Below are 27,602 nucleotides of genomic sequence, written 5' to 3' on the forward strand. Positions count from 1 at the left end.
CCTTCTTGTCGTTGTCGCCTCAGCTCCTCCTCCACTTTCTCCCCTGCACACTTCCTCTAAACTTCTTTTCATCCAGCGTGGCGAAGCAGAGGAGGATCTGCTGACTGTGTCGAAAGCGGCGTCAGAAGTTTTCAAATGTCTTCGGGGCAAAAATCTTTTCTACCGAACTGCTCCTCAACTTTTCTTCTGAACTCCACAGTTGTTTCAGTTGTTGCTGCACCAGTAGCTCAGTCTTGTTTAAGTTTCTCATCGGGCTGCAGGTTACAGCCACATTAATTGAGTAAAAATGAGTAAAAATGTGTGCACTTTCAAATAACAGAACTGGTAATGTTGAAATGATACATGCACAGTAACGCTCATCGTTCAGGTGTAAACAGGAAGCAGGCAGTTGGTTGCTCATTTGTAGAAAACACAGAAGTGAAAAGTGAACCCACAGATTAACCTTATTTTGTGGTCTTTCTTGAACTAACCTCTGCTAGTCTAGGTCATGTGGTCGGACAGTTTGGACCAATCAGAAAGCAAGTCCTGCAGTTTCCTCTAAACATAAAAGAAGTTCTGAGTTTGAAAATGAAAATCTTCCAGTGTTGATGTAATTTGAGTCATTACAAACTCATGCTGTGTTCACAAATCATCATTTAAATCTAGTTTGGCCTCCAAAATGTGCATAAAATGATATAAAAGACATCTATATTTGCATGTAATGGAATGGTGCAGGTATTGTAACAGTCTTCAGATTGAATTTTTCACTCACTGTAAGCTCACAGTAAAATAGATTATAAAAAGCCACACTGTCAGACTGTGTAAAATGACGTGAATTTGAATCTGCTTCAGAGAAAATGAAACAGAAAAGCAGTTAAATAATCTTTAACTTGCAGCGAACCAGAACCTCTCACTGCTTTTATTCTGCATATCTGTGTTTGTCTTACAGCTACTGAATGTTGTCTGTCTGTCTGTAAAATTGCCGCTGACTCATTGACCTTTGACTCAGTTGTTTTTGACAATGGCTTCAACCCGAGTGGTGCTTTTATTTTGAAACTGTCCTGACGCTCTGAAGACGCTGCTGACTGACAGATATCAGTAAGAAGTATTTCTAAAGCTCCACATTTTGAGCTTTTTCTAGTCGTCACAGTGTAGGACGTCCTGCTTTATTTGTGCTTCAAGCTAAACACAGCATCATAAACACAACTTGGGTCTGAAGGCGACTGTTTTTGTGTTTTGGAAGGTGAAACCACAATGAGAGTGCGGCTGCATGTTTACAGTGAAGTCGGTCATAATGACAACTTAGTGCATGCAGCAGAAGAGACAGCGGCTCGAAGCTCCACGCTGTTGATTCTTTGATAACAGACGACTGAGCAACACCTTCAGCTTATCACAGCCTGCAGTGTTTGACTATCATTTCAACACATTCACTCACATGTGTGTGTTGACCCCAGTGTGACCTGCGACCAGTCAGAAGGATTCTGGTTCAGGACTGAGGTGGAAAACATGTCGTCTCATGTTTAGTCAAGAATGATGTCGCAGTTTTGTCAGGAATCATACAAAGCATTAAAATCTGTCTTTATTCACATAATTCTGCTCATTACTCTGTCAAGGAACGGGGCGAAGTTATGTGACACTCGGTGTTGGTTTGTCTGTCTGTCTGTTAGCAACGTTACTCAAAAACGGACTGACTAAAATATCCCAGACACCAATGTAGAGATCCATATTTTATCCTTTTAAGCAGAAGGTCCTTGATAATCTGAGATAAAATGACCTTTTTCTTGTCCAGCTGCTGTGTGGGGCTGTGACTAATTGCTGACATCGGGTCTGAATTCAAACATTAATCCTTATTTCAACACGGCCTTCGTCATCCAGGCATCCAGTAAGTTGCTGCAGAGGGAGGAATTACTGAAACATTACTCATATTTGGTGGCCATTTTGGTGCAGCACTGCTCTGGGTTCACACAGAGACAGAAGCTCTTTGTTGCTGCTGCCAGCTTCGGATCAGTCGGACCACACTGACTCTTTATTCCTTCATCCCATCGCTGGCTCTCCAGACTGCTGCAGAGCAAAATGCTGCAAAATGTAAAGATAATTCTGAAATTTGTGTAATGGATAATGGATACGAAATCAGGATACGTTGTCAGGATATCTTGCATTTTCCTCTGGTGTCTGAGTGTTTCGGAAGGAATTGTATCTGTTCTTTGGCTGGAACACGATGACCTTTAATATCTAAATCAAGAATGAAAAATAAAAACTAGACGAAGCTGTTTGTGCCTGCAGGAAACCAATAGTACTTTTGATTTTAATTAAAGTCATAAAGAATATTCAAAGAAGTTTGATAGTGTGAGCTGCTGCACATGAAAGAATCCTGCGTTCTTTATAAGAAAATGAAAAATCCAAAATCAAGGAGCGACATTTAGAAGCGATTTCTTGTTTAATTTGATTCCAGGTTGAGTTCAGTGACCTCCACACTCATAAACCACCGCTGACAATAATCAGGCTCAATAAAACATCCCTCTCTGCCTGACTGTGGCTTTCTCTTCCTCATTCCTCTAATTGCAGCCGCTAATCCTGGTCCAGATTAAAGGATGTGTGTGTCTGAATGTACACAGATCTCTCAGATTACTCCGTCATCATCACGCAGCTCGACAAGAATCCAAATCCAATTTGGTCTCCAGCGACTTGTGGACGAGGAATGTGTGAATGTGTTTCCCTCTCGCTCTGCTGGTGTTGTCGTGGGTTCAATCACAGTTTGATCTGTCAGCTGTTCCGTCTGACGCTGCAGCTCGTTTGGTTCCTTAATATATTCGCTTATTCTGTCAGAAATGCTGCTGCTCTCTTTAACACGGCTCGGCCTGTGGATCAGGCTTTCTGGCTGATGTTAGGCTCTATAAATAGCAGAACTCTGCTTCTCTTACTGCAAAGTCTGACCTGGTTAACTGGTACATGTTTATGATCCATCAGTGTACCTTTAAACCACACCATAATTCATCGAATTTCATTAGGAGATGGCAACCAAAGGAAATTTCCTCACTTTTAGGATATTGTGCCACAATAGAGACAAATTTAAAGAGTTTTCATTTAGCATTCTCCCTTAATTTCCTGTTGTCTTTCATTCCCAACATGCGTTAAAAAGAGCTGAAATACAAACTATTGGCCATTTATTGGATCAGCAGGTTTACAGTCATCAGAATCAACATTTTTGAAACCGATTTGTGTGAAAACCTTGTTTAAAAATGTGCTGTTTGGCTCATTTTTTGCTGCAATCTGCTCCACGTTTGGCTTATTGGTTTTCTTGATTGCTAGTAATCCGCATCAGCTCTGAATAAATCACATTTATAGGACTCTTGCAAGAGGGTTTATTAAAGTCTCAACAGCAATGGAGCTGATATGTGATTTAAGGGGTAAAGTGGTTAAAACCAGACAGCCAGTGTTCCTAGATGTCTGGGGCTGTTTAACCAGAAATATTTCTTTCTTTGTTGAGGTTTTGGTCATTATTTCATAAATTGTCTTGTCTTGTTAATGTCTTTTTGACATTTTATTCCATTCTGGGGGGTTTTTAGGTGCTTTTTGCACATTAATTTAAAGCTAATCATTTTTCATAGCTGGAGATAGCGTCCATCCATCCATTTATCTGACCTCAGCTGGTTGCAGATACTCTGTTAGACTAGAAACAAACTTTTCATGACTTTTCTGTCCTCATCAGCCTCGACAAAGAGCTGCTGTTTTCTGTGTTGCTGTCACTTTTATCTGACAGATTCTCAAGAAGAAGGACCTTGACACAGATGCTGTAGGATGAGCGAGGAAACTGAAGCTGAGTTTCATGGCATCTGTTTGGAGCTTTAAGACCTGTTTGCATACTTAAGGCCAAATCTGTCTCTGTGAACAAATCTAAAATATCACCAAAGCTCAAATACACTGCCTGTCCAAAAAAAAGTTGCACACACTAATATTTCATTGGACTGCCTTTAGCTCTGAGAACGACACACACTCGCTGTGGCATTGTTTCGATAAGCTTCTGCAATGTCACAGCATTTATTTCTGTCCAGAGATGCATTCATTTTCTACCAAGATCTTATATTGATGATGGGAGAGTTGGACCGCTGTACAAAGCCTTCTCCAGAACATCCCAAAGATTCTCAATAGGGCTGAGGTCTGGACTCTGTGGAGGCCAATCTATGTGTGAAAATGATGTCTCATGCTCCCTGAACCACTCATTCACAATGTGAGCCCCATGAATCCTGACATCGTCATCTTGGAACATGTCCATGTCATCAGGGAAGAATAACTCCATTGATAGAAAGACCTGGTCATTCAGTATATTCAGGTATCAGCTGACCTCATTCTTTGGGAATATAATGCTCCTGAACCTGACCAACCCCAGATCATAACCCAAACCCCCACAGGCTGGTAGGCACTAGGCAGGATGAGTGCATCACTTTATCCACCTCTCTTCTTATTCTGATGCGCCCATCATTTTGGAACACGGTAAATCTAGACTCATCAGACCACATGACCTTCTTTCATCACTCCAGAGTCCAATCTTTATGCTACCTAGCAAGCTGAAGCCTTTTTTTCTGATTGGTCTAACTGATCAGTGGTTTTCTTAGAGCTACAGCTGTTTAGTCCCAATCCTTTGAGTTCCCTTCACATTGTGCATGTAGAAATGCTCTGACTTTCACTATTAAATGTAGCCGTGAGTTCTACTGTTGATTTCCTACGATCATCTAAGAGTTTGTTCTGACCACATTTGTTCCTAGAAGGTGATGGTTCTCCACTATCCTTCAAGTTTTAATAATGCGTTGGACGGTTGTTAACCTGATTGTAGCAGTTTCAGAAATCTCCTTAGTTGTTTTCTTTGCTTGATGCAGGCCAATAATTTGACCCTTCTGAAATGGATTAACATCCTTTCCATGACCACAGGATATGTCTTCCAACACGGTTGTTTAAGAAATGAGAAGCTCCTCACAGCATCAGCTAGGGTTAAATAAGTTGTTGCAGCTGAAACGTAGTCATCACTGCAGTAATTATCCAAAGGAAGGCTCTTAACTATTTGCTTAGTTAAATCGAAGTGGTGACTTTTTTCAGACAGGCGGTGTATAATTCTGCAAATCTCCAATCAAGAGTCAGCTGGAAAATTCCACTGCTTTTTGTGTTTTCATGCCTGAGACAAACACCCAAGTTGGAAATTTCAAGCAACTGTGCGAAGTTTCCTTTTAGTTGTGAAGCCCATCTGGAGGAAACAAGACACTGAGCACCATGTTCAGTGGACTTTAGAGCTGTTTATCTCTCTAAAATTCTGGGAATAAAAGCGATTACTGGTTTGTGTTTCGTAATAAAATTAGTGTGTGTCAGAAGTGCTTTCATATTTGAGGCAGCAGTGGTCTTAATGGGGAGTTTTGAAGCTTTATTTCCAGAGAAACTGTTCAAGCTGTTTCATTTCCAATTTCATGCAGTTCAGTTCAGTGCACCTGAAGTAAGACACGAGGGCGTCTTTAGTCTGACATCAGGGAAAAACCAGCATTAAAAGTCTCTGTCATGAACAGTTCAGTTGGTCCAAACAGTTCTGCTGTCAGCTTCTGCTAAACTCGGAGACGTCTATATCCTACTCTCCGGATTAACTGCAGTCAGACTCTCAGCTCGACACAGCCGCTGCACTGACGAGAGAGAAAATGGAATATGACGTCCTCGAGAGAAAAATATCAAACAGACGAGAGAATATAAAAGCTGGATTTAGCCGTTGAAAAATATTCAATTTAAAGCCTGACTAATCTTTGAAAATGTGTCAGAAATGACAGCATCAGATTGAGTTGATAAACAGAGAAACAGTGTGAAGTAATAAAGTGAAGTCATGTTAGCGGTACAATAGAAGCAAAGAGAGCAGTGTGGAGAAAATCTCAGAGCAGCAAATTAGTCCAGTGTCTGAAAAGTGGAGGGAACCTTCAGGAAGATGGAAATAAGAAGTGAACACAACACATGAGGGTTTCAGTCAGTAGGCGCAGGTTTAGTTGAAAACTTGTGATCACTGCTTGAGGGAACAATAAATCATTGTGAGTTTGACTCTTCTGGAGGAGGAAAGGAGGAGGAATAACGGCATTTTCTCCTCGTGGAAGCCTCCGTTCTGCAGTGAATCTTCTCAGTGGTGATGGAAAGCAGAACAAATGTCCTGAATCCAGCATGTTGGAGTCACAGTCAAGTTTTTCAACATTTTTGAGGGGGTTAGAAGCTGCATGATCTAACCCATGAAAAATCTGACTTTTATATAATTTCTGTCATATTTTATTGTTTAAATTTTAGTGGCACAGTGGTCTAACCCACAACCTAAATATAACATTACTTCGAATGCGAGACTATTCTTGAAAACACCAAACTATGAACCTGTTTTTCTCAAAAACTACAGAAACAACCCTTTTCTACCAAGCTGGTTCCAGTGCTGGTTCATAGCCAGAGCCGGACTTAGCACCAGTTCTTTGTGTTTCCACCACCTGAGCACCAGCTCCAGGCTCCAGAAACTGGTGCTTAGCAAGGTGGAAAAGGGGTAAAAGTGGGATAGACCACTCAGTTTCCAAACCGTTCAATTATTCTTTGAATGCTAGTTAAAGCTTGGTTTAAAGGTGGTTTCTGGTTTTAGCTTCATTTTGAAAGTCTTTCTGACATCAGTCTTTCCTGCTGTCCACTGCTGAATGTTTGCTAAATGGTAACTGAGCGGCGCTGCAACAATATTCCAGCATAAAGCAAACAGGCTCACTAATCATACATTTATCTATTTGCCAAATGAGCCGGTGACAGCTTGTCCAGGTCAGAGTGTAAATGAAATCTCAGTTACTGGTGTCAGAATGGTGGTTTATGTGTCCGATAGATACCTGTCTTCTTTCGTCAATCAGTGCAGAACGTTCCTAAAACCTTGTGGTTTGATTATTAAACGTTTCAAACGCCTGTACGTCCCACTCGGTCCAAAGGTCAGGACAGTTCGAGTACAACGAGATCAACCGGTTGTGTGGTGAAACATTTACAACACCGGGACCAGTCATAGAGACGTTAAAGGCTTTCTGATATCATGGAAAATTATCTCAGCAGCACAGCAGAATCTGTTAACGACTAAAGCATTGGTTTACCCAAATTGCATGCACATGGTTTCAATTTGATATGGCTTGAGATATAAACCTTTAATTCCTTCAGTTTCCTCCCTCCACTTTAATTATAATGAATGAATGGACATAAAACTCAAACTGTCTCCACGGCTGGATAGAAGTACATGTAAGTTAGAACATCTTTGTGAACCACTCTGTGCCAACTATTTACATGTCCCGAGGTTAAATCTAGCTCTAAACTGGCTGTTGAGTGACACCAGGCCTTTGTCTCGCTAATGTTTCTCCTCATAATATCACTGTTCCTGCTACTAGTGACGTTCCAGAGGCAGGTTTAACGTCTCCAGCGCTGTTTATGTGTAGGCCGGCAGTGTTTGGGGTTAAACAGGAACCAATGCAGTACCGTTACAGAGCTCAGCCCCCGACCGGCCACCGTCCAACCCCCCACCAACCACAGAAAACCTCACAGGGAGACACTAAACTCAGTCCTGGTTTGGTATTTTTTTATTGATGCAGGAATCCCATCGCTGCTGTGCGGGAGGTCGGTTTCCCAAAGACTTAGAGGTGCTTAAGTATGATTCCTGCAGATGTTAGAGTAAACACAAGTCCTCGGTGTGTTTGAATAGAAGGTGTGTCCGTGTGTCAATGTGAGGCTTAACAGATCTCTGAGGAATTATGCAGCTCACATCAAAGCTGACACGATGTGCCGTCAAGTGCTGTTAGTTGGACGGTTATTTTAATGAAATTGTGGTGAGCGACTGAACCGCAACCCGTTTCCTTTGGGTTCTGTTGTACTGTGGTGAGCTGATGCTGTTATCTGAGTGCATGCAGCAGGAAACTAGGTTTGGTATTATTTTCAGTCTGGCTGTCCCCTGAAGGCTTTTCTATTCTCTTTGCTCTATCTCCTGTATCTCCCTCCTCCTCCTGGATTTATTTCATATTCAGCAAACTGAATTCAGTCCACTGCTGTCCTCCAGGCCTGTCGCTCATGTTCGTTTCTCAGAATTTCCAGTCCCCCCCCCCTAACTTTTTTACAACTCTTTCAGCCCTCCTCCCCGCACAGCTGAGTGACTTTTAACGCTCGGAAGTTTACTACAAACACTTCCAGCAGCCCCCACCACCCTCCCACCAAGGACAGTCCTTCCTCCTTCCTGCCAGTTTCAATGAACAGGAAAAGCACTTCTTGCACTCGTGCAGTGACTTCAGGGTCACGAATGATGACTTTGACTGGTCCAGAAAGCTTTTGTCCAGTTCACTTCCCTCTCAAGCCTTCATTTTTTGGCTTTATTTGTACCAGCCCAGTGAGAGATCACTTTGTCTGTTCAAGGACACAGTGTGTTACCGGTCATTGAAAGCCTCAGTTCAACTTTGTGGCTTTGCTTTAGATTCATGTAACAGCAGCTGAAATCTTTTAGTTTCTGTCGAGCCAATTCCGTTTGTGTCACCTTTGGACAGAAACTGAATCTAAAATTGGATTTTTGCGTGTTTCTCAGGATGACTAACTCATTAAAGCTTTCGTCAATGTACAGGACATGAATCCATATTCAACACAGAGGTTTTGCTTTGTGCAACACATTCCAGAGCTGCTGAGGTGAAAGAACGTCAAAATCGATTACAAGGTGGATTGTAACAGCTGAAGGCTCAGAGGATCACTCCCTTCTACATTCCTCATGTTATCTATGAGCAACAGTTTCACTCCCTCTCAGGGAAAACAGAGTCAGCTTTAATCAGCCTTTTTATTTTCAGTCTTTGCTATTCAAATGCTCGGCTTTGGGCCGCCAGTCACCTCCAGAACTGGACTTTCACCTTCCTGCCGTGGCTTTATCTCATGTATCTCCCATTCACTGTTCCACTATCTGCCTTTTTTTTTTCTGTTGGTGGCTGTTTGTAGTGTAAACTGGGATTCACTGGAGGAGGGTTGGCTGAACACGTGACCGCTGCAGGTGAAATGGAGCTCAATGAAAAAGAAGAAACTGGGAGGAAGAAAAAGGAGAGCAGAACAGGGAAGTTTTTCCAGATTTACCCTCCTCTTTCTCCTGCAGATTTACCTCCCCCCACACAGCTACTCACCTGGCCAGTTTCATTTTCCCCTCCCCCCATAGCTCCGCCTCCTCGGGGCAGGTAGGACTGCGGCTATAAAGGTATGCTAATGTGAAGCAACCTATCTTCTCCGCTCGGGGAGTGAGGAAGACACAACAGGGCTGAGAGAGAGAGTGAGAGAGAGAGAGAGAGAGAGAGGCGGAGTAGGGAAGTTTCAGTTTAAAAAGACAATTGGATTGACTGCTCTCAGACTGCAACCATGGGGCTGGGAGTAAGTACTGGGACTGGGTTTGGCTTCACTTCTGAGAATATTTAGACTAAGATTTATGGTGTTTTCAGTCTTGGGCTCAAACTAAAGTTACTGGTGAAAGTTGTGGGTTTACTTTGTACTTGAGTTTTGCTCTCTGCTGTGTTTGAAACTTTTTTTTGAAATGAACAGTAATTCCCTAGTCTTTCTAGCAATGATTAACTTTGACGGCATGTTTGAACAGTAGACTTGCTTGAGGCTCCAACTCGTGCAACAAAAGAGGAAGCTGCAGTCGTTTCTGCATGTGTTCCGTCTTATCTACAGGCTCACTTTTGTGTCGCTTTCTCCAATGCAGAAAGGGAAAGAAGAGTACAAACTGGCAGCAACCTCAGATGGCGACGACAAGAAAGGCAAGAAGGGCAAAGGGGGGAAGGATATGGACGAACTCAAGAAAGAAGTTGACCTGGTGAGTACACAAACATCAGCCTGTCTACTACCTGCTTTTAAAGCAGCTGTAAAGAGTTTGGAACATGAAAAATCCACCTTAAGTGAAACTAGAAGGAATATATGTTGAGCAGAGCAACTTTCCTGAACTTTACAACCGCCTGCTTCATTCTTCGTGACAGTCAGGGCTTGTTAACACTGTCAGTCTCTGGCTTCGGTCACAGCGATGATACAGTCACGGCTCAGACAAATCTTTGCCGTGGCCTCATGGCAAGTCACATGAGATGCAGCCGTCTGGCCTATATTTCATACAGATTGCTGCTTACTCTGTCACATGTTATTAAGGACTTCTCAGCTATAATTAACTCCTAAGTCGTGCTTATCTAGATCATTTTTTGATGCTGAAACGTTGGGTGAGAAGTTCTGTTGTCATTATAGTCTTTAGCGTCTCCGAACACATGAATTAGTCCTCCTGCCCCACACAGTAAACACATATTACTCGGCTTGTGATTTCCTTTCACTGTCACACTTTGTTCACGGTATCTTCAGCCATAATCAGGCAGACAGTAATGTGTTTATCAGAGCAGCCAGCGGCTCTGGATGCTCAGAGTTGTGAAGTTTGAAATATCCTGTCCGTAGAAGACAGTTTCCACTGCTGTCAGCTTTTCTCTGAATGTGAGGCTTGTTGAGGTCACTTCTCAAGGTCAGCAAGCAAACGAAGGATAACAGAGGATTTCACAGCACCGAGTCTATTTTTAATGCACATTGTTGGTATGTTAAAGTGAAGAATGTGCTTATTTAAGGTGTTATTAAGGTTTCCTCTGATACTTAAGCTGGAGACATTCATCCGCCCACTTATGAAACATGATGTCTTTAACTTTCATAACTTTGTGTCCTTGACAAGGTCACAGGAGGCACATTTAGCTCTGACCTTCATCTGAAAGCACTAATTAGATATTAGGGAGCAAGCAGAGGTGAAATCTCCTGCGAGGAGTTTTCATCTTCGGTTATTTTGCGTAAAAATGAACTTTTACTGGTTGATGACTTTCACAAGGTCACCAGGTGTCACTAGTTGCAGATGTGCCTTATGCTTCTAAAGCAATTTTTCATAAACTGCAATGACAATATGCCTGTTGTGGCTGGTGGCAGGTTTTACAATTAATTCTTTAATAGCAGCGTTTTTCTTGTTAATCTTGAGAACAGTCTTCTGTCCAATGTCACCCAGCAGGTAACCGAGCTCTCTGCAGGTTATTAGGTAATAAAACTCAAACCTCGGTGACACATTAATGATTACTGTCCTCTGCACATCTTAACTACATCTCAAAGTCCTGCCGCCGCTGAAGGACATCTAAATGCCATAGCAACCGTATCGCCAATCAGCTGTGACCTCCCAGCTTAGCATATCATTTACCGCAATTAAGAGCAGACGCCGTCTTTAATGTGTCTCTGCTGCTTTCATCAAGTTCACCAATAAAAGCTGCCGTGTATTAATAATCCACAGGTCGCAGATTGGCGGTGTGGTTAAATAATAACAACCTGCTGGTGAAACAGCAGTAAAAGTGTAGGTTGGTCTCCAGGGAGCCGACACGTTAATGATTATTGCACCGTCGTACAATTAAGCTGCGGCGTCAAAGTCCAGCCAAAGACAATGGCAACGATTCCCATAGAGACAGGAAGCAACGTGGACCAAGAACAGCTGAATATAGAAGCGTCCAAACGTGATCGTAGATGTTAGTGTTTACGAGGCCGAATATCAAAGCTGCTCAAAACTGTCCTGGGCAGGCTTCAGAAGAGCTGCTGACTCAGAGTTAAAGACAACTGTAGTGGTTTGGGGCTCGTGATACCAGATTATCCTCGGCCACGGACACTTTCCTGCTTATTATGAAACAATATGGTGGCACAACGGTGCAATTACACCCTCCCACTGCTGAGAGTTCAATAAATGTGACCCACTTCAGCCAATACTTTCACACTTATTTAACTATTTATATATAAACGCCCAGCTGTGGAAAACTGAACCGTACCTGGTCAAAGGGAGCTCATAATAGGATGCTGTCACTGAGTGGTGACAGTTTTTGTTTATTCATTCAGTCACTGTAAACCAACAGCTGCGACTCTCACATTCGCTTATATAATAGAGTATTATGAGTATCTACTGTAGCCTTTTTTTTTTTACTTTATTCTATTCATCCATTATGCTTAAACTCAGAGAAACATTGATTTAAAAGCTGAGCACATTAACAATGAATGTAGATTAAAAAAAATGTAAAAAAATAACTTGTTAAAAAACCATTAGAATAAATTGAAAAAAATAAGATTAAAGATAAAATCAGTCAAACATAAAATGCAATAAAACGGAGGCAAAAAACCCTGCTTTTCCCAGAGGATGCAAATGAGACCTTATTTTGATAAAACTGGAGTCTTTGCTACTTCTACTCTAATAAATAATAATGAATTTCTACATGACTTACTCTCCTTATATATAATAATTATTGCATTATGTCAGGATAAGTCAGAATGTACAGCTCTTGTTTCATGGAAAACCTACCACTGAAATGGAAAATAAATTGAGATTAGGGTTCCTTCAGTGGTTTTTCTGGCACCGTTTGAATCACAACACAATTGATGACATATTTGTGGTCAGTGTATCACCACATTAACCAGCGTGGGCATCTCTCTTGCATTCTGTTTGACAATTCCAATACTTTGTTGTTCCACAGTATAAAAGAATAATGAAAGTAGGAGTCAGATATGATTGCAGATCATCCAATTTACACAGGAAGAATCTCTATTCATTCAGTGGCTGTAGGCGTTACTCAGAAAAACACAGTGTAGGCACATGGATGTGTCAGCTTGTTCACTATCCACTTATAAATAAAGACATTTCGGCTCCATGAAAACTGGTTTTAATTGTAAACCCTCTCTCATCAACACCTCAGCTTCTCATCTATGACTGATAGTGATCCTCTCCTGGAGAACCTAAATGTCCAACATATGAGCAGCTGTTGGAGCAAACATCGGTGTGTCAGCTGGGTGTCACTGATTCTCCTGAATGAGTGTTTGCTCGCGGTATACTGACTCTTCTTGGCGGTTCAGCCTTCGTGTTTGGCTGTGAGTTTGTAAATCATCACTCTGGTTTTACTTGAATGTCTGCTCCGAAGAATCAGACCATGTGGAGCAGCATGGAGGGCGTTCTTTAATCCTCAGAGGAGATAATATCTGCGGTTATAAAATGACAGGGATTTTGACTTGTTTTACGCAATGTCTCTCAATCTCCTTCTCCCTCCACAGGATGACCACAAGCTGACCTTGGATGAGCTTCATAGAAAATACGGAACCGACCTGAGCAGGGTGAGTCTGTCAGCGGGATAATGAATGTGGCGGCTGCTAGTGACAGTTTCACAGAGGCCAGGAAGATGTCAGCATGCAAGCACACAACTATAGAGACACACTTGAAAATGCTAGAATTTTAATGTATTTCTCCTCCAGTTCATGCAGCATCTTTGAGCAAAGTAGTGGAGATGGGCAAGATTTAGCAGCACGCAAAGAATTCAGTGCACGTTAATCAAATTATACTGTTTCACCAACATAATGGAATTTCGTCTGTAGCACATTCAGCACAGAAATCTGTCATTGTAACATTTAAAGTAAACAAAGCTTGGATCGGTGTTAACAAAAAGCTTTGGCGTGTGACCCCCTAAAATGAACCAACCATGTGGCCTTAGCTGTGGACAACCAAATACCAAACAGTAATAACTGGAGGATTTTAAGAGACCTGAAAAAGTATTTTGCAAGAAAATTGTACGATGTCAAGGGAGGAACCTAAATCTAAATGCACTACCATTCAAGAGTTTGGGGTCACCTAGGCAATTTCATGTTTACCATGAAAACTCACACTTTTATTCATGTGCTAACATAATTGCACAAGGGTTTTCTCATCATCAATTAGCCTTTCAACACCATTAGCTAACACAATGTAGCATTAGAACACAGGAGTGATGGTTGCTGGAAATGTTCCTCTGTACCCCTATGGAGATATTACATTAAAAATCAGCCGTTTCCATCTAGAATAGTCATTTACCACATTAACAATGTCTAGACTGTGCATTTCTGATTCATTTCATGTTGTCTTCACTGACCAAAAAGCTTTTCTTTCAAAATTAAGGACATTTCTAAGTGACCCCAAACTTAATCCCTAGAACAGGCCATCCACTGGGTCACAAGAACTAATTCTGTGGTAGAAAGTAGTTCTAATAAAATATTGTGAATAACTGGAGCACAGTTTCTTGCAGCACAATTTTTCAAACTCCAGTTTACCTTCATTGCGTCAACATGGTGACAGAAGTTAAGTAAACTGCAAGGCGAGATAACTTTAGAAGGAAGACAGGAAGAAGTAGTTTAAAACTGGGTGAACTGGCCCTTCGATTCAAGTTGTACCCAAAGAAAGAAACTCGGCTGCTGCACAGCACTTTCCCTTCATGTTCGTGGTCTTCATCAAGTCAATGACACGCAGAATCCCATTACACAACCCAATACAACCCCACAGTCCGCTGATTCTCATTACCTGCTGAAATCTGACCCGTCTGAGTTTTCCCCAAAACAAAGGCTACATTCACGCGGGAACACCAGCCTTATTGACTCTAGGAACAAGAAAAAAAGATGCATTTTACTCCTGGTTTCCCTCCAGAGAGACACACCTCAGTCAGAATCCTTCTCCATTTCAATCCCATTTTTGTCAAAGTGTTTACTGACAATGGAGACAAAACTTGCATCCCTCTTTCACATTGTTTTTCCTCCTAGTATCATAAGTTCTGATTTACCACAAGCTATATTTTTACTGTCTAATTGTAAAAAGAGCAGACTGTAATTATAGGATTACTGAGATTTCTTCCTGTGGCTGTGGTTTCTTCTGTTTTTGTGTCAACCAAACTTTAATCCACGACAGTTTATAGTAATAGCAGTAAACCTGTTTGCCAAACACATCAGTTCAACAGGAAAGAGTCATTCTGTTCCTTCGTCAGGTTTTCCTCCCGTGAACGAAGACAGATTTATAGAACTGGCAACAACTGGACTGGCCTGTTTTCTGTAATGGTTCTTCATGGTTTACACAGACGAACTGCAAACATGTCACCGCTAAACCTTCTTTTCGTGTTCTCTGTGTTTCTTTTCAGGGTCTGTCCTCCTCCAGAGCAAAAGAGATCCTGGCCAGAGATGGTCCAAACGCCCTCACACCTCCTCCCACGACGCCTGAATGGGTCAAGTTCTGCAGACAGGTAAAAGTCATTTGAAACTCTACAGCATTTTCCATGCAAAATGCTGAATTCAAATTCTAGACATGCAAATTCAGTCTTGTAGCCAGTGCAACTAGAAAAACCTGAAAACTGGAGTGTTGTTTTTATGCTGTTTGCAGCTGTTTGGTGGTTTCTCCATGCTGCTGTGGATCGGTGCCATCCTCTGTTTCCTGGCCTACGGTATCCAGGCTGCCTATGAAGACGAACCGGCCAACGACAACGTAAGGAAGGATTTGTTAGGATATGATATGTGCATGTTATATATAAATGAAAGAATTAATACATCTCTTTTCTTTCTTCTTGTAGTTGTACCTGGGTGTTGTGCTCTCTGCTGTCGTCATCATCACTGGTTGCTTCTCCTACTACCAAGAAGCCAAGAGCTCCAAGATCATGGACTCCTTCAAGAACCTGGTCCCACAGGTGAGAGATGTACCCGACACCGTCACTCTAAGTCTCATTTAACTACACTTGTTCTCAAAATGTTGCTCATGTCAAACAACGGAACATGTTGCACAATGCTAAGGAGTAGTATTACAACACTTAGGACACATTTAAAAAACTTGTCATCTGGTTTCGCGTGCTGCTAGGAATGGAAGTCTTTCCATGAAGCCATGTGACTTGTGTAATAATGTCCACCTTTGGTTTCATAGCAAGCCCTGGTGGTCCGAGACGGTGAGAAGAAGAACATCAACGCTGAGGAGGTCGTGGTTGGAGATCTGGTGGAGGTGAAAGGAGGCGACAGGATCCCTGCCGATCTGAGAATCGTCTCTGCTCACGGCTGCAAGGTCTGAATGCTTACAACTCTACCTAAGAGACATTCTTATGGAGCACAACAGCATTTATATATACTGATATTTAGAGGGTTAGATTAGATGCTAGTTTAGTATCAAGCTGCGACAATGTGTGCAGTCTATCATTTTTTTGTGTTATTGTTGGCCAGTTGCATAATAAGACAAATAAAATGAGGGTCCAACATTACACAATCTGTAAGTCATGCTTTAAGTTGCCTAACATCTGATGGGAAGTACAGTAATCGAGAGACTTGGCATTACACACCAGCTTACTTCCTCGTAATTACTTTCGAAATTACAGCAAAACATATTTTTTTTCCTTGAATTTTCTTCCCTTTTTAATCCAAATGGATCTGTTTCCATATTCCTGCTTCTAAACTCACTCACCAAGTTCATCAGCATTAGTTACTGTATTTTATGTCGACCTGAAGGCTCCATGTCATCATTCTCTGGTACTTTTTCCTCTTTCAGGTGGACAACTCCTCCCTGACCGGAGAATCTGAGCCCCAGACTCGTACCCCAGACTTCTCCAACGACAACCCTCTGGAAACCAGGAACATTGCTTTCTTCTCCACCAACTGTGTTGAAGGTACAAAACCAGCGACTACAGGAACAAACGGATGAAGTTACAGTGAGAGTATACAGGATTGTAGAAACAGCGAGTGTAAAGTAGACGACTGAGAAAAAAAACAGCAGATGACCCATAAATCTTAAACAAACCTGATAATTATCTGCTCTACAGAGACATAGCACTCATGGTGTCACTTTCAGGCCGCCAGTATAGAAAACCCATCCCGGGTTTGGCCCTTTGCTTTAGGTTATAGTCTTTTCTGCTGCTTTTTTCTTGCTTTGTGTGACAGTCCCAGATATGCCATGTTCAGCTGGATGATGTCTGTAAGTGGAACTGAAACATGCGGCTGCTTTTTGGCCTTCTGACCAAATGCAATGAGTGGACAGAATTTTGAGTTGATTCACTGATTTTTGTTGTTGGGAAGTGAAGAGAATTTCAACACAGACAACAACAAATGCTACTGGAATACTTTGCATACTTTAGCTTCAATTTATGGTCACTTGTAATTAGATCAAATGATGGTGAAGAAAATAGAAGAAAGTAAGATTTTACCAAAATTTTCCAACACAGTTTATGATTAAATCAAATTAAATCATCAGTTTATTGGTGAACTCTTCTGAGGAATGTTTAAAATTATTACCTTTGATTTTTTCTAAAACAATGTCTCTCTTCTGTGTTCAGGAACCGCCAGAGGAGTCGTCATCAACACCGGAGATCGTACCGTCATGGGTCGTATCGCCACTCTGGCTTCCAGCCTGGAAGGCGGCAAAACTCCCATCGCCATTGAGATCGAGCATTTTATCCACATCATCACGGGTGTGGCCGTCTTCCTGGGAGTTTCCTTCTTCATCCTGTCCTTGATCCTCGGCTATGGCTGGCTGGAGGCCGTCATCTTCCTCATCGGTATCATCGTCGCCAATGTGCCAGAAGGTCTCCTGGCTACTGTCACTGTGAGTCCCGGTGTCTGTGTTTTAATCTGGTTTAATCTGATTATCTTCCTCTGCACTAGACTTCATTGATGAAGAGCTGCAGCTGTGGCAGCTGTAAACTCTTGGTTTCTACCTCCAGGTGTGTCTGACCCTGACTGCTAAGCGTATGGCCAAGAAGAACTGCCTGGTGAAGAACCTGGAAGCTGTGGAGACTCTGGGCTCCACCTCCACCATCTGCTCAGACAAGACCGGCACCCTGACCCAGAACAGGATGACTGTGGCCCACATGTGGTTCGACAACCAGATCCACGAGGCCGACACCACGGAGAACCAGAGCGGTACCTCCTTCGACAGGAGCTCTGCCACCTGGAACGCTCTGGCCAGAATCGCTGGACTCTGCAACCGAGCCGTCTTCCTGGCTGAGCAGGGCAATGTTCCCATTCTGAAGGTGCAGCTCATTGCAAAATTTTCCTGTAAACTGTTCTGGTCGCCAAGCATGAACCGTTTTGCTCCAGTTCACCCATTCTGGTCTCCACAAAAGAGTCTAAATAATTCACCAGCGGAGGGAGATATCGGTGACATTTGCTTTCAGTGTAACACCATCCAAACTAATCACCTCGTGGAATATTTTCTTCCATAAAACATTTCAGTGAATTTGATACTATACCCGGATGAATCATGAGACGCAGTGCCTGTGTGGGAGGTGTTGTAGCATTGTGACTTGGCAGTGAAGTTTTTGGATCAAACAAAACACGAATGCAGCCAGACTGTGCTACAAGTCTTTATAAAAAGCACTCAACATAATTAAAGGCTTCATCAGAAATATATACCAGCAGCTGTAGCAGGAGGTGGTCAGACAGACCCGCTGATTGCATAGCAGTAGAATTAACTGCGGCAGTAGGGAGAGGTTTATTGCAAAATAGTGTTCCAAGTATTTCTTTAAAAAATACCACAGAAATTGAAGCTGGTCTAAACTCCTGTAAATCATCTGCCCCTTTTTTTCTTCTTCACAGTGACATTAATAAACACCATAACTGTCACATGCTTGTGTAAATCAGCAACAAGCTCTCTTACTAAATGTGGTAAAAGTTATTCTGTGCACATGCTGCCTAAGTTGTCGTGTATAATATGTTATGTGATGAATAAGAGACGTGATGTGATCATGATTTGGTTTGAACTCTTTTTCTTTTGCTTAAATCCAGAGAGACGTAGCCGGTGATGCGTCAGAAGCTGCTCTGCTGAAGTGCATTGAACTCTGCTGTGGATCTGTTAGCGGCATGAGAGACAAGTACCCCAAAGTTGCTGAGATTCCTTTCAATTCCACCAACAAATACCAGGTACACAATCCATGCAAGCAAGCCCATCACTGTAGAATGATGTGTGCAGTGGTAAATGCTGACTTCTGCCCTCTAGTGGTCGGGTTTATTCCTGTCATCAGTAACCTGTTTTTGACTGAAAGTTTAAAATTCCTCTCAAAACTGATAGTAACAATAAAAGCAGCATTTAAACCCAGTGTTCCTGCTGTCGTCCCACAGCTCTCCATCCATAAGAACGCGACTCCTGGAGAAACCAAACACCTGCTGGTGATGAAGGGAGCCCCGGAGAGGATCCTGGACCGATGCTCCACCATCGTGCTGCAGGGCAAAGAGCAGCCACTGGACGACGAGATGAAGGACGCTTTCCAGAACGCCTACGTAGAGCTGGGAGGACTGGGAGAGAGAGTACTGGGTACCACATGCTTGCAGTCTTTAGCCACATCCTGGTATCTTTAATTAGCTGCTGCAGAAAATGGAATCTGTGAACTCCTGACAAGCGTTTCCCTCCCTTCTTATCCAGGTTTCTGCCACTTCAACCTGCCTGATGATCAGTTCCCAGAGGGCTTTGCTTTTGACACCGATGAGGTGAACTTCCCTACCGAGAACCTTTGCTTCATCGGCCTCATGTCCATGATTGACCCTCCTCGTGCTGCTGTGCCCGATGCTGTGGGCAAATGCAGGAGTGCTGGAATCAAGGTTTGTAACTGTCGTGTTTCTGCAGAACACTGATTTGTAAAACTCAGGACTGCAGGTAAAGAGTTTCCCTCCTTCCTCTTAGGTCATCATGGTCACAGGTGACCATCCCATCACTGCCAAGGCTATTGCTAAGGGTGTGGGCATCATCTCTGAAGGCAACGAGACTGTGGAAGACATCGCTGCTCGCTTGAATGTTCCAGTTTCAGAGGTCAACCCCAGGTTTGTCCTCACACTGAGGCTTAGTCAGCCAGTATTTTTCAAGCATAAATAGCATCTGTCGAAAATCCTTCTTCCAAATGCAGCTCTTTAGTGGCAGAGCTGCCAATGTTGCTTAATATTAGTACTAATAGGTGCAAAATTAAATCAGTGTTTGCCAACTAGGCCCTGCAATCTACTCAGCCAAAAAGGCTTTTACCATTAATTCACTGCAGACAAATAAATCTGGATGTAGCTCTGAGCTGCTTTCTTTATCAGCAAGTGTTCACGCTGTAAAAAATGTAAACACACACACTGAAAACACAACAGTCATCATGAGAAACGTCACAAGTCCCTGCAAAACATTACATAACATTCTGTGCAATGGGCCTGGACAAGTGCTAAAAATACATCATTTATTATCAGATCTCTTTTGGATTTAGCTTGCTGCTGACAAAGCCGTAATTTCTTTTTGCCAGTGCCAATGCTGTCTGTTTGTTGAAAGGACTTCCTGCTTCTCCAGTTTTCCCCACCATCTTCTTTTTTACCCAGATGAAACAGAAACAGGATGTTGGGTTACATCTTTTATTCTTCTGTAGGGATGCCAAGGCCTGCGTGGTTCACGGTGGTGAGCTGAAAGACATGACCTCGGATCAGCTGGATGACATCCTGAAGCACCACACAGAGATCGTCTTCGCCAGAACGTCCCCTCAGCAGAAACTGATCATTGTGGAAGGTTGCCAGAGACAGGTCGGCATCGGAGGGAGTTTAGGACGTTTATACAGACACAAATCAACTTTGAAAGTATCCTAACACTTTGTCCTGTCTGCAGGGAGCCATCGTGGCTGTGACAGGTGATGGTGTGAACGACTCTCCTGCTTTAAAGAAGGCCGATATCGGCGTTGCCATGGGGATTGCTGGATCTGACGTCTCCAAACAGGCGGCTGACATGATCCTGCTGGACGACAACTTCGCCTCCATCGTCACCGGAGTGGAAGAAGGTAGTCAAGACTTGTTCCTGTGGAGATAAAAGTGTCATTGTAACTGCTTGATTCACTACTTAAAATATCTGCTGTTGTTTCACTTTATCAGGCCGTCTGATCTTCGACAACTTGAAGAAGTCCATCGCCTACACCCTGACCAGTAACATCCCTGAGATCTCGCCCTTCCTCCTCTTCATCATCGCCAACATCCCTCTGCCTCTGGGAACCGTCACCATCCTCTGTATCGATCTGGGAACCGACATGGTAAAGATGGAGGAGATCAAACCTGAGCTCCAAACAGATAAATCGACACTTTATAAACGTATTTATTTCCCGTTTTCAGGTTCCCGCCATCTCATTGGCTTATGAAGCAGCTGAGAGCGACATCATGAAGAGGCAGCCCAGAAACCCCAAAACAGACAAACTGGTGAATGAAAGGCTCATCAGCATCGCCTACGGACAAATCGGTACCAGATTCATTCTCAACTTTTTCCACGTTCTATCTTTTCTGCATCTCTTTCACCTGCGTCTCACAAAGTGCTTTGTTTCCAGGTATGATGCAAGCCACAGCTGGGTTCTTCACATACTTTGTGATCCTGGCTGAAAATGGTTTCCTCCCCATGGACCTGTTGGGGATCAGAGTCCACTGGGACAATAAATATATAAATGACTTGGAAGACAGCTATGGACAGCAGTGGGTCAGTCACAAAATACCTGCAGTAATATCGTCCACTCAGTTTTCAAGGCAAGAAAAGGACAAAATGTGAATGTTTTCTTCTCATTCTTGTCCACCAGACGTACGAACGCAGAAAAATAGTAGAGTTCACTTGCCACACGGCGTTCTTCGCCAGCATCGTGATCGTGCAGTGGGCCGATCTGATCATCTGTAAGACCAGGAGGAACTCCATCCTGCAGCAGGGAATGAAGTACGTACACAAGAAATAAACGCGCGGAACTACAAAATGATTGATGATGTAACATGAACACACAAGCCAAACAACAAAAACTTGTATAAAAAAAGTTTGCACCGACCTAAACTGTGCATTTTCCGTTAACGAGACCAACATTGTGCCATACTTGACCATTTTTAAAGAGCCCATATTACACTTTTTTGTTTTCTTTTCCTTTTGTGTTTCTCTTGGCTTATTTACATCACAGTGCAACAAATTTGTATAAAACCCGCCCCGATGCTGGTGTGTCAGCAAATCAGGAGCTGAAAAGCTAAAAAATAAAGTGTATTCTGAACATTAAAGCATCAAAACATATTCTAGTAGAGCCCAAAAATCTGTATCTGAACCTGTAAATGTGCATAATATGGGCCCGTTAGGAATGATCTGTGTGTTTCGGGGGGATGTTAATATTTCTTTATTGCGTTGTTTTAATTGATTTTTCCCCTCCACAGGAACCGCATCCTGATCTTCGGACTCTTTGAGGAAACAGCTCTTGCAGCCTTCCTGTCCTACTGCCCCGGCATGGACGTGGCCCTCAGAATGTACCCCCTAAAGTGAGTAAAACACACACATCCCACACATTCTACAGAATTAAACTCGCTTTGTGCACAATTTACTTGCTCTTTGTTGCTTTTTTGTGTCGGCACAAGGTAATAATCTAATACAGCGTTAATCCGTAAAAGCCTTTTTTCTGCTCATTTTGCGGATTTGTTTTCTATTTCTGGAGCTCTCCTGTCCACTGATGAGTTGTTTTCCAGCGTTGAGACTGAAGTTTGAGCTTCATTATCCTGTTATTATCTAGTGATAGTGATGATTTCCACTTCAGAGGCAGAGTGAAGCGCTGAGCTGCCGTACTAATGAGATTCTTCAGCCATCAGAGCAAACAGAAGCACCGTTAAGCTCATTAACTCATGCAGCTTGAAACTCTTCGTCTTGTTTTCCTCGTTAGTGTTTTGCGTCTCCCTCCTTCTCCTATTTTCTTTCTTCCTCGCTGCCTTTGTCATCTCTTCCAGAGATTCCGCCTCTTCTTCCTCACCTTCCTCAGCCTCCTCTCTGGGTGTCTGCTGATGTTTAACTAACCTCGGCTTCTCTTTCTGTGTCTGAGCAGCTTCCTGTAACTATTTCTGTTTGTGCTCTTTGTTATTTCTGTCTTCTGTTTAGCTTCAGATATGAAAAGACAGTTATTGCTGAGGAAATCCTAGATATGGAGAAATTGACAGCAGAATGTATTGTATTTCTTTGGAGATTCTTGACATTTGAAGAGGTAATTTCACTCCTTTATCGTTAAGCTCCAGTTCTACACTGGAAAAAATGGCCCTCTCAAAACAAGAAAAAAGAACTTATTTCAAGGAAATTTTACCTTGAAATAAGTGAAAAAATCTGCCAATAGTACAAGTGGAAAATGACTTGGTAAGATTTCTTGAAATAAGATATGATATTTAGAATATTGAGATCTTAAAATTAGCTGGGGAAACTTATTTTCCTAAAAGAAGCAGTTTTTCACTAAAAAATAGATTTTCGTTTTCATGTAACCTCCTAATTTGAGATGTATTAAACCTACTGCTGTCTTCATTTATGGGCACCAAAAATATTGTTTCCTTGTCTGATAAAAATCCAAAAAATCAGCAAAATTCCCCCAAATTTCTGAAAAATTGCTAAACCTTTAGGAAGAAAATTCCAATAATTCCTGAAAAGTTTCCCTTAAAAGTTTCATTTGAAAAAAATCCCCCAAATTTGGCAAGAAAACTTGAAAATGTTTTCAAAAAATGAGTAAAAATCTTCCAAAAAATCCTAAAAATATCTGAAGTGATTACATATATATATATCAGTAAAACTTCTAATATTTTCTTAAGAACATTCATTAAAAAAATCAACCAAAATCTAGCGAAATTTGCTGGATTTTGGTTGATTTTTTTTGCAAATGTAACATTTTTAACATTTCTTTTTTTTCACCAAAAAATGTTAAAAGGTTTCCCAAAAATGTTGAAAATGTGGACATCAGAAATTTCACTGTGAAAATACATTTTTTCCCACATTTTCAAACTTTAAAACGGGTTAATCTGACCCACAGGACGACACGAGGGTTAAACTTATTTTGAGTTTTCTTGTAAAATTAATTTCAAAACAAGATCATTTCAAGATTTTTTGACTTAACAAGATATTTAAGATGCATTGTCTTAAAACAAGTCCCTCCATCTTGCTAAAATGTCACTTATTAAGTGAATTTCTCTTAAATAAAGTGGGATGAGACATGTTGACTAAAAATAAGACAAATAGACTTGGTAAGATTTTGAGTTTTTGCAGTGTAGCAGAACCATACTGGAGCTCCCCCATAAACCGCTACATACATTAGAGGTGAAATGAAGATTTGTGGGTTTGTAATTAGGGCTGTGCAGTAGCAGACGAACACATCTATAGATCGTGTCCTCGCTGCAGAATCTTCAAATGTTTCTGCCTCGTTCTGCTCATGCCGCTTTTCATTTCTCTCTCGTGGTTGGTTCTCAAACTCTTGTTTGGTACCGAAGCTTTTATGTGCTTTTAGAGAAGCATCAAGCAGCCGTAATGGCATAAAGCGCTCAGCCTCTCTGGAGAAGAAGAGGGCTCTTGTCTTTTGTGTCACTTTGTAATTCAATCTGTGTCTATCTGTCCTCACTCAGGCCATGCTGGTGGTTCTGTGCCTTCCCCTACTCCCTCCTCATCTTCCTCTATGATGAAGCCAGAAGATACATCCTCAGACGCAACCCAGGCGGTAAGAACTTCACCAAATCCTCCTTTTGCTTTCTGAGGAACCTGTGACACATGTGCTCTGTATAGAAAGTAAATGTAGGAAGAAAAGGAGGACAGGAAGGTTTCATTTTTACCCAAATGAGAAGCCAGACGCAGCAAATGTGAAATAATGGATTCAACATGTTCAACACGTTTCCAAATGACTAGAAAAGACTGTTGACTTTACATAGTTATTTATCTACTTACATTTTTAATTAGTTTCCATACTTGTTTCCTATCAGCTCTGTGTAAACACTGGCTGCAGTTCAACCCCGTTCACTTAAATAGTCTTTCAATTTTTGTCAGGTGACACTTGGTCACAACTGAGCCACTAAAGACTTCTCCAGAGCATTAAAGAGTACAGAATTTTTACATTTTTATAAAATCTGTTTAGTCCAAATGACTTAATTTTAGCAAACGTCTAAGTAAAATAAAGTGATTTTGATGAAATATCCCAGTCCCTGAATTCTGGGTCACAGCTGAGGCTTCAGAATCTGGTTAGACTAACAGTTTATTTTTAAGTGAGACATATTGTATAGTGATTTTGATCAAATTTGTGAGAATCTATTTAGTCTAAAGGTCATTTTTGTGGCAGATTTGATGAAATATTCCAATTCAGATTTGGTTATTTTTTGAGATTGACCCACACATGTCACATGATTTGTTCAAGGGTTGTTGGAAAGTTTAAAATCAAGCGATTCTTTTGGTTTTTACAGTTTGTGGCTATTCCAAATGGTACCATTTTCCCATTTATCAAAAAAAAGCAAACCTGCTGGCTGGTTTTGTGCTTCAGTGAGTTAATGAATCATCCAGAGAGAACTATTTAGATAGTTAAAGTGAAGAATTCACTGTCCTTCTATGGTTTGAGAAAGTGATGCTCAAATTCCGACAGTGGTTTGATGGTTAACACTTTCACCTTGCAGTTAGAAGATCCCCGTTTAGCATCCTGGCTTTTCCAGGATCTTTCTACATGGATTTGAATGTTCTTCCTGTGGATGTGTGGGTCTTCCTCCACAGTCCAAAAACATGCTGAGGTTAATTGGTAGCTCTAAATTGTCCGTAGGTGTGAATGTGAGTGTTTGTCTCTATATGTAGCCTGTGATAGACTGGTGACCTGTCCAGGGTGTCTCCTGCCTTCAGCTGGGATAGACTCCAGCCCCCCCACGATTCTAATGAGGATTAAGTGATGTATAGATAATGGAAGGATGCTCAAATCCCATCCCAGCAAAACCACATTGGATGCAAGGCTTTATTTGTCGTAGCTCATGAAAAGTTGACATTCTGGAGTCTTTTTTAACTGTATTTCTCATGAATGACTCACAGAAACCCCAACAGTCACCATCAAAAATGGAGCTTATCTGGCTTTCGCATCAAATTTAACAAAACATTTGTGTGTATTTTGGGACAACTACCATCAGGCCAACACACAGAAGAAAAAGTGTGAAGTGATATTGAGAAACTGGTGTTAATCCAAATCAACTCGCCGTCGTCCTGCTGCTGATGTCAGTCCTGACAGACGGCGTGATGCTCAATGCAGAGTAAAGGCAGCTTAGTGTGAACATGAATCACAGGTGTGTGTTTGTGTTTGTGTGTGCCCTCCCCGTGTCTATTTTTTGCGTGTTATTTGTGTTGTGCTGAGCGTGGCAGATGGCGGCTGCCCAATGGGATTTGAACCCTCAACCCCCCGTCATCGTTCATGCCTCGTTCCACCCACGAAGCTGAGCAGAACCTGCGCAGCTTCTGATGCAGCTGTTTGTGTCACAGCGTTTGTACATCTGAGCCCTGAGCACAGATCAGTGAACATCCACTGCACAGCCACGGTGAATTAATCGCCTTCAATCAGACAGAAACAAAACAAGCTGAGCCGACACACTGTCAAAGACACTTTCAAAGTTATGGGAACTAAATCAGAGAAAACGTGTACGAAGCCCAAACCTTATAACTCAGTGAGGTTTCACGCCTTCACTTGTAAGTTTTTGGTCCAAATAAAGCACCAAAAAGACAAAGTCACATAATTCGAGCATCATCGCACTGGAATAGTTTCTAATACACATAAATTTCTACCTTTCGTCATTTCTTCTCCTATATGCTGATGATATCATCGTCTGTGAGGCCAGAACGCTGCAGCCTCTCCTGTCGCTGCAGGACTCGTCTCTGAATGGCATCAGCGCCAAAAGCCACGGCTCTAAATCCAGCATGTCTTGTTCCTCTGAATCACTGTCAGCAAACGCAAGGGATGATATCACCCTGCTCCCCGAGAATGATGTCTAACTCTGTCTGCTCTGCTTTCCAGGTTGGGTGGAGCAGGAGACGTACTACTGAGTCGACAGTCCTCCAGGAGTGAGTCCATCACTATTTACTGCCATGTTACATATTTGTCTGAGGAGCTAGACCCGAAACACACAAAGCATGGATTAAATTAAAAATATCTCGATGTATATGTCGTTCACAATAAAACATTTCCGTATCATTGTACACCGATGCATATTTGGTCCTTTTGCGCATTCCTGCTCAGGATCTGAAGATGTGACCAAGTCAGACACTTGAACTGTGCCAATTTAATACAAATTCAATATTAAATTGTGTGTTATCTCGATCAAAATCAGTCCATTTCTCTTCCCCTTAATGACTAATGATGAGCCGCGCTGGATGTTTTTACCTTTTTATTCAGTATTTTCCCAGAACTGAATCTTTACCTGAAGGTAGTAAAAACACGCATGTCAGCAGTGTGTATGTGTGTGTGCGTGCATGTGTGTGTGTGTGTGTGTGTGTGTCAGTCCATTATCTCAAGAGCCATTCTGCCGGAATAGTGTTTGCAATGGATTGCACTGTTGACCGCTAATGCAAAGAGGCCCTCAGTGAAAATGAGCTGGGACCACTCTGCTGCTATCTACTTTGTGTTTACCCTGGTCATTATGAACGCCTCTTCTCGTGTGTGTGTGTTTGTGTGTGTGTGTGTGTGTGTGTGTGTGTGTGTGTGTGTGTGTGTGTGTGTGTGTGTGTGTGTGTGTGTGTGTGTGTGTGTGTGTGTGTGTGTGTGTGTGTGTGTGTGTGTGTGTGTGTGTGTGTGTGTGTGTGTGTGTGTGTGTGTGTGTGTGTGTGTGTGTGTGTGTGTGTGTGTGTGTGTGTGTGTGTGTGTGTGTGTGTGTGTGTGTGTGTGTGTGTGTGTGTGTGTGTGTGTGTGTGTGTGTGTGTGTGTGTGTGTGTGTGTGTGTGTGTGTGTGTGTGCACGGTTGTCACGCCGACCTCCTCGCAGATGGCCGGCTTCGCACGCACGTGGGAAATGTTGGAGCTATTCTGCAGAATATTAGCA

At 42.2% G+C, this 27,602-nt stretch overlaps 1 protein-coding gene across 1 annotated transcript; it reads left to right on the forward strand.

Moving 5' to 3' along the window:
• The first annotated feature begins 9,219 nt into the window (after window positions 1–9,219).
• atp1a1a.4 (ATPase Na+/K+ transporting subunit alpha 1a, tandem duplicate 4) lies at window positions 9,220–26,764 on the forward strand. Its single transcript, XM_023265789.3, has 23 exons — window positions 9,220–9,381; window positions 9,713–9,823; window positions 13,093–13,152; window positions 14,973–15,074; window positions 15,212–15,313; window positions 15,399–15,512; window positions 15,743–15,877; window positions 16,355–16,472; window positions 17,136–17,404; window positions 17,523–17,831; window positions 18,586–18,720; window positions 18,919–19,111; window positions 19,220–19,395; window positions 19,478–19,614; window positions 20,190–20,340; window positions 20,423–20,591; window positions 20,683–20,837; window positions 20,917–21,040; window positions 21,126–21,271; window positions 21,369–21,499; window positions 21,976–22,077; window positions 24,181–24,272; window positions 26,583–26,764. Exons 1-23 carry the CDS (start codon window positions 9,370–9,372, stop codon window positions 26,609–26,611), a joined length of 3,072 nt encoding a protein of 1,023 aa, XP_023121557.2. The 5' UTR covers window positions 9,220–9,369; the 3' UTR covers window positions 26,612–26,764.
• The last annotated feature ends 838 nt before the right edge of the window (window positions 26,765–27,602 follow it).

Source organism: Amphiprion ocellaris, chromosome 24 (assembly GCF_022539595.1).
Source record: "Amphiprion ocellaris isolate individual 3 ecotype Okinawa chromosome 24, ASM2253959v1, whole genome shotgun sequence".
Taxonomy (NCBI): domain Eukaryota; kingdom Metazoa; phylum Chordata; class Actinopteri; family Pomacentridae; genus Amphiprion; species Amphiprion ocellaris.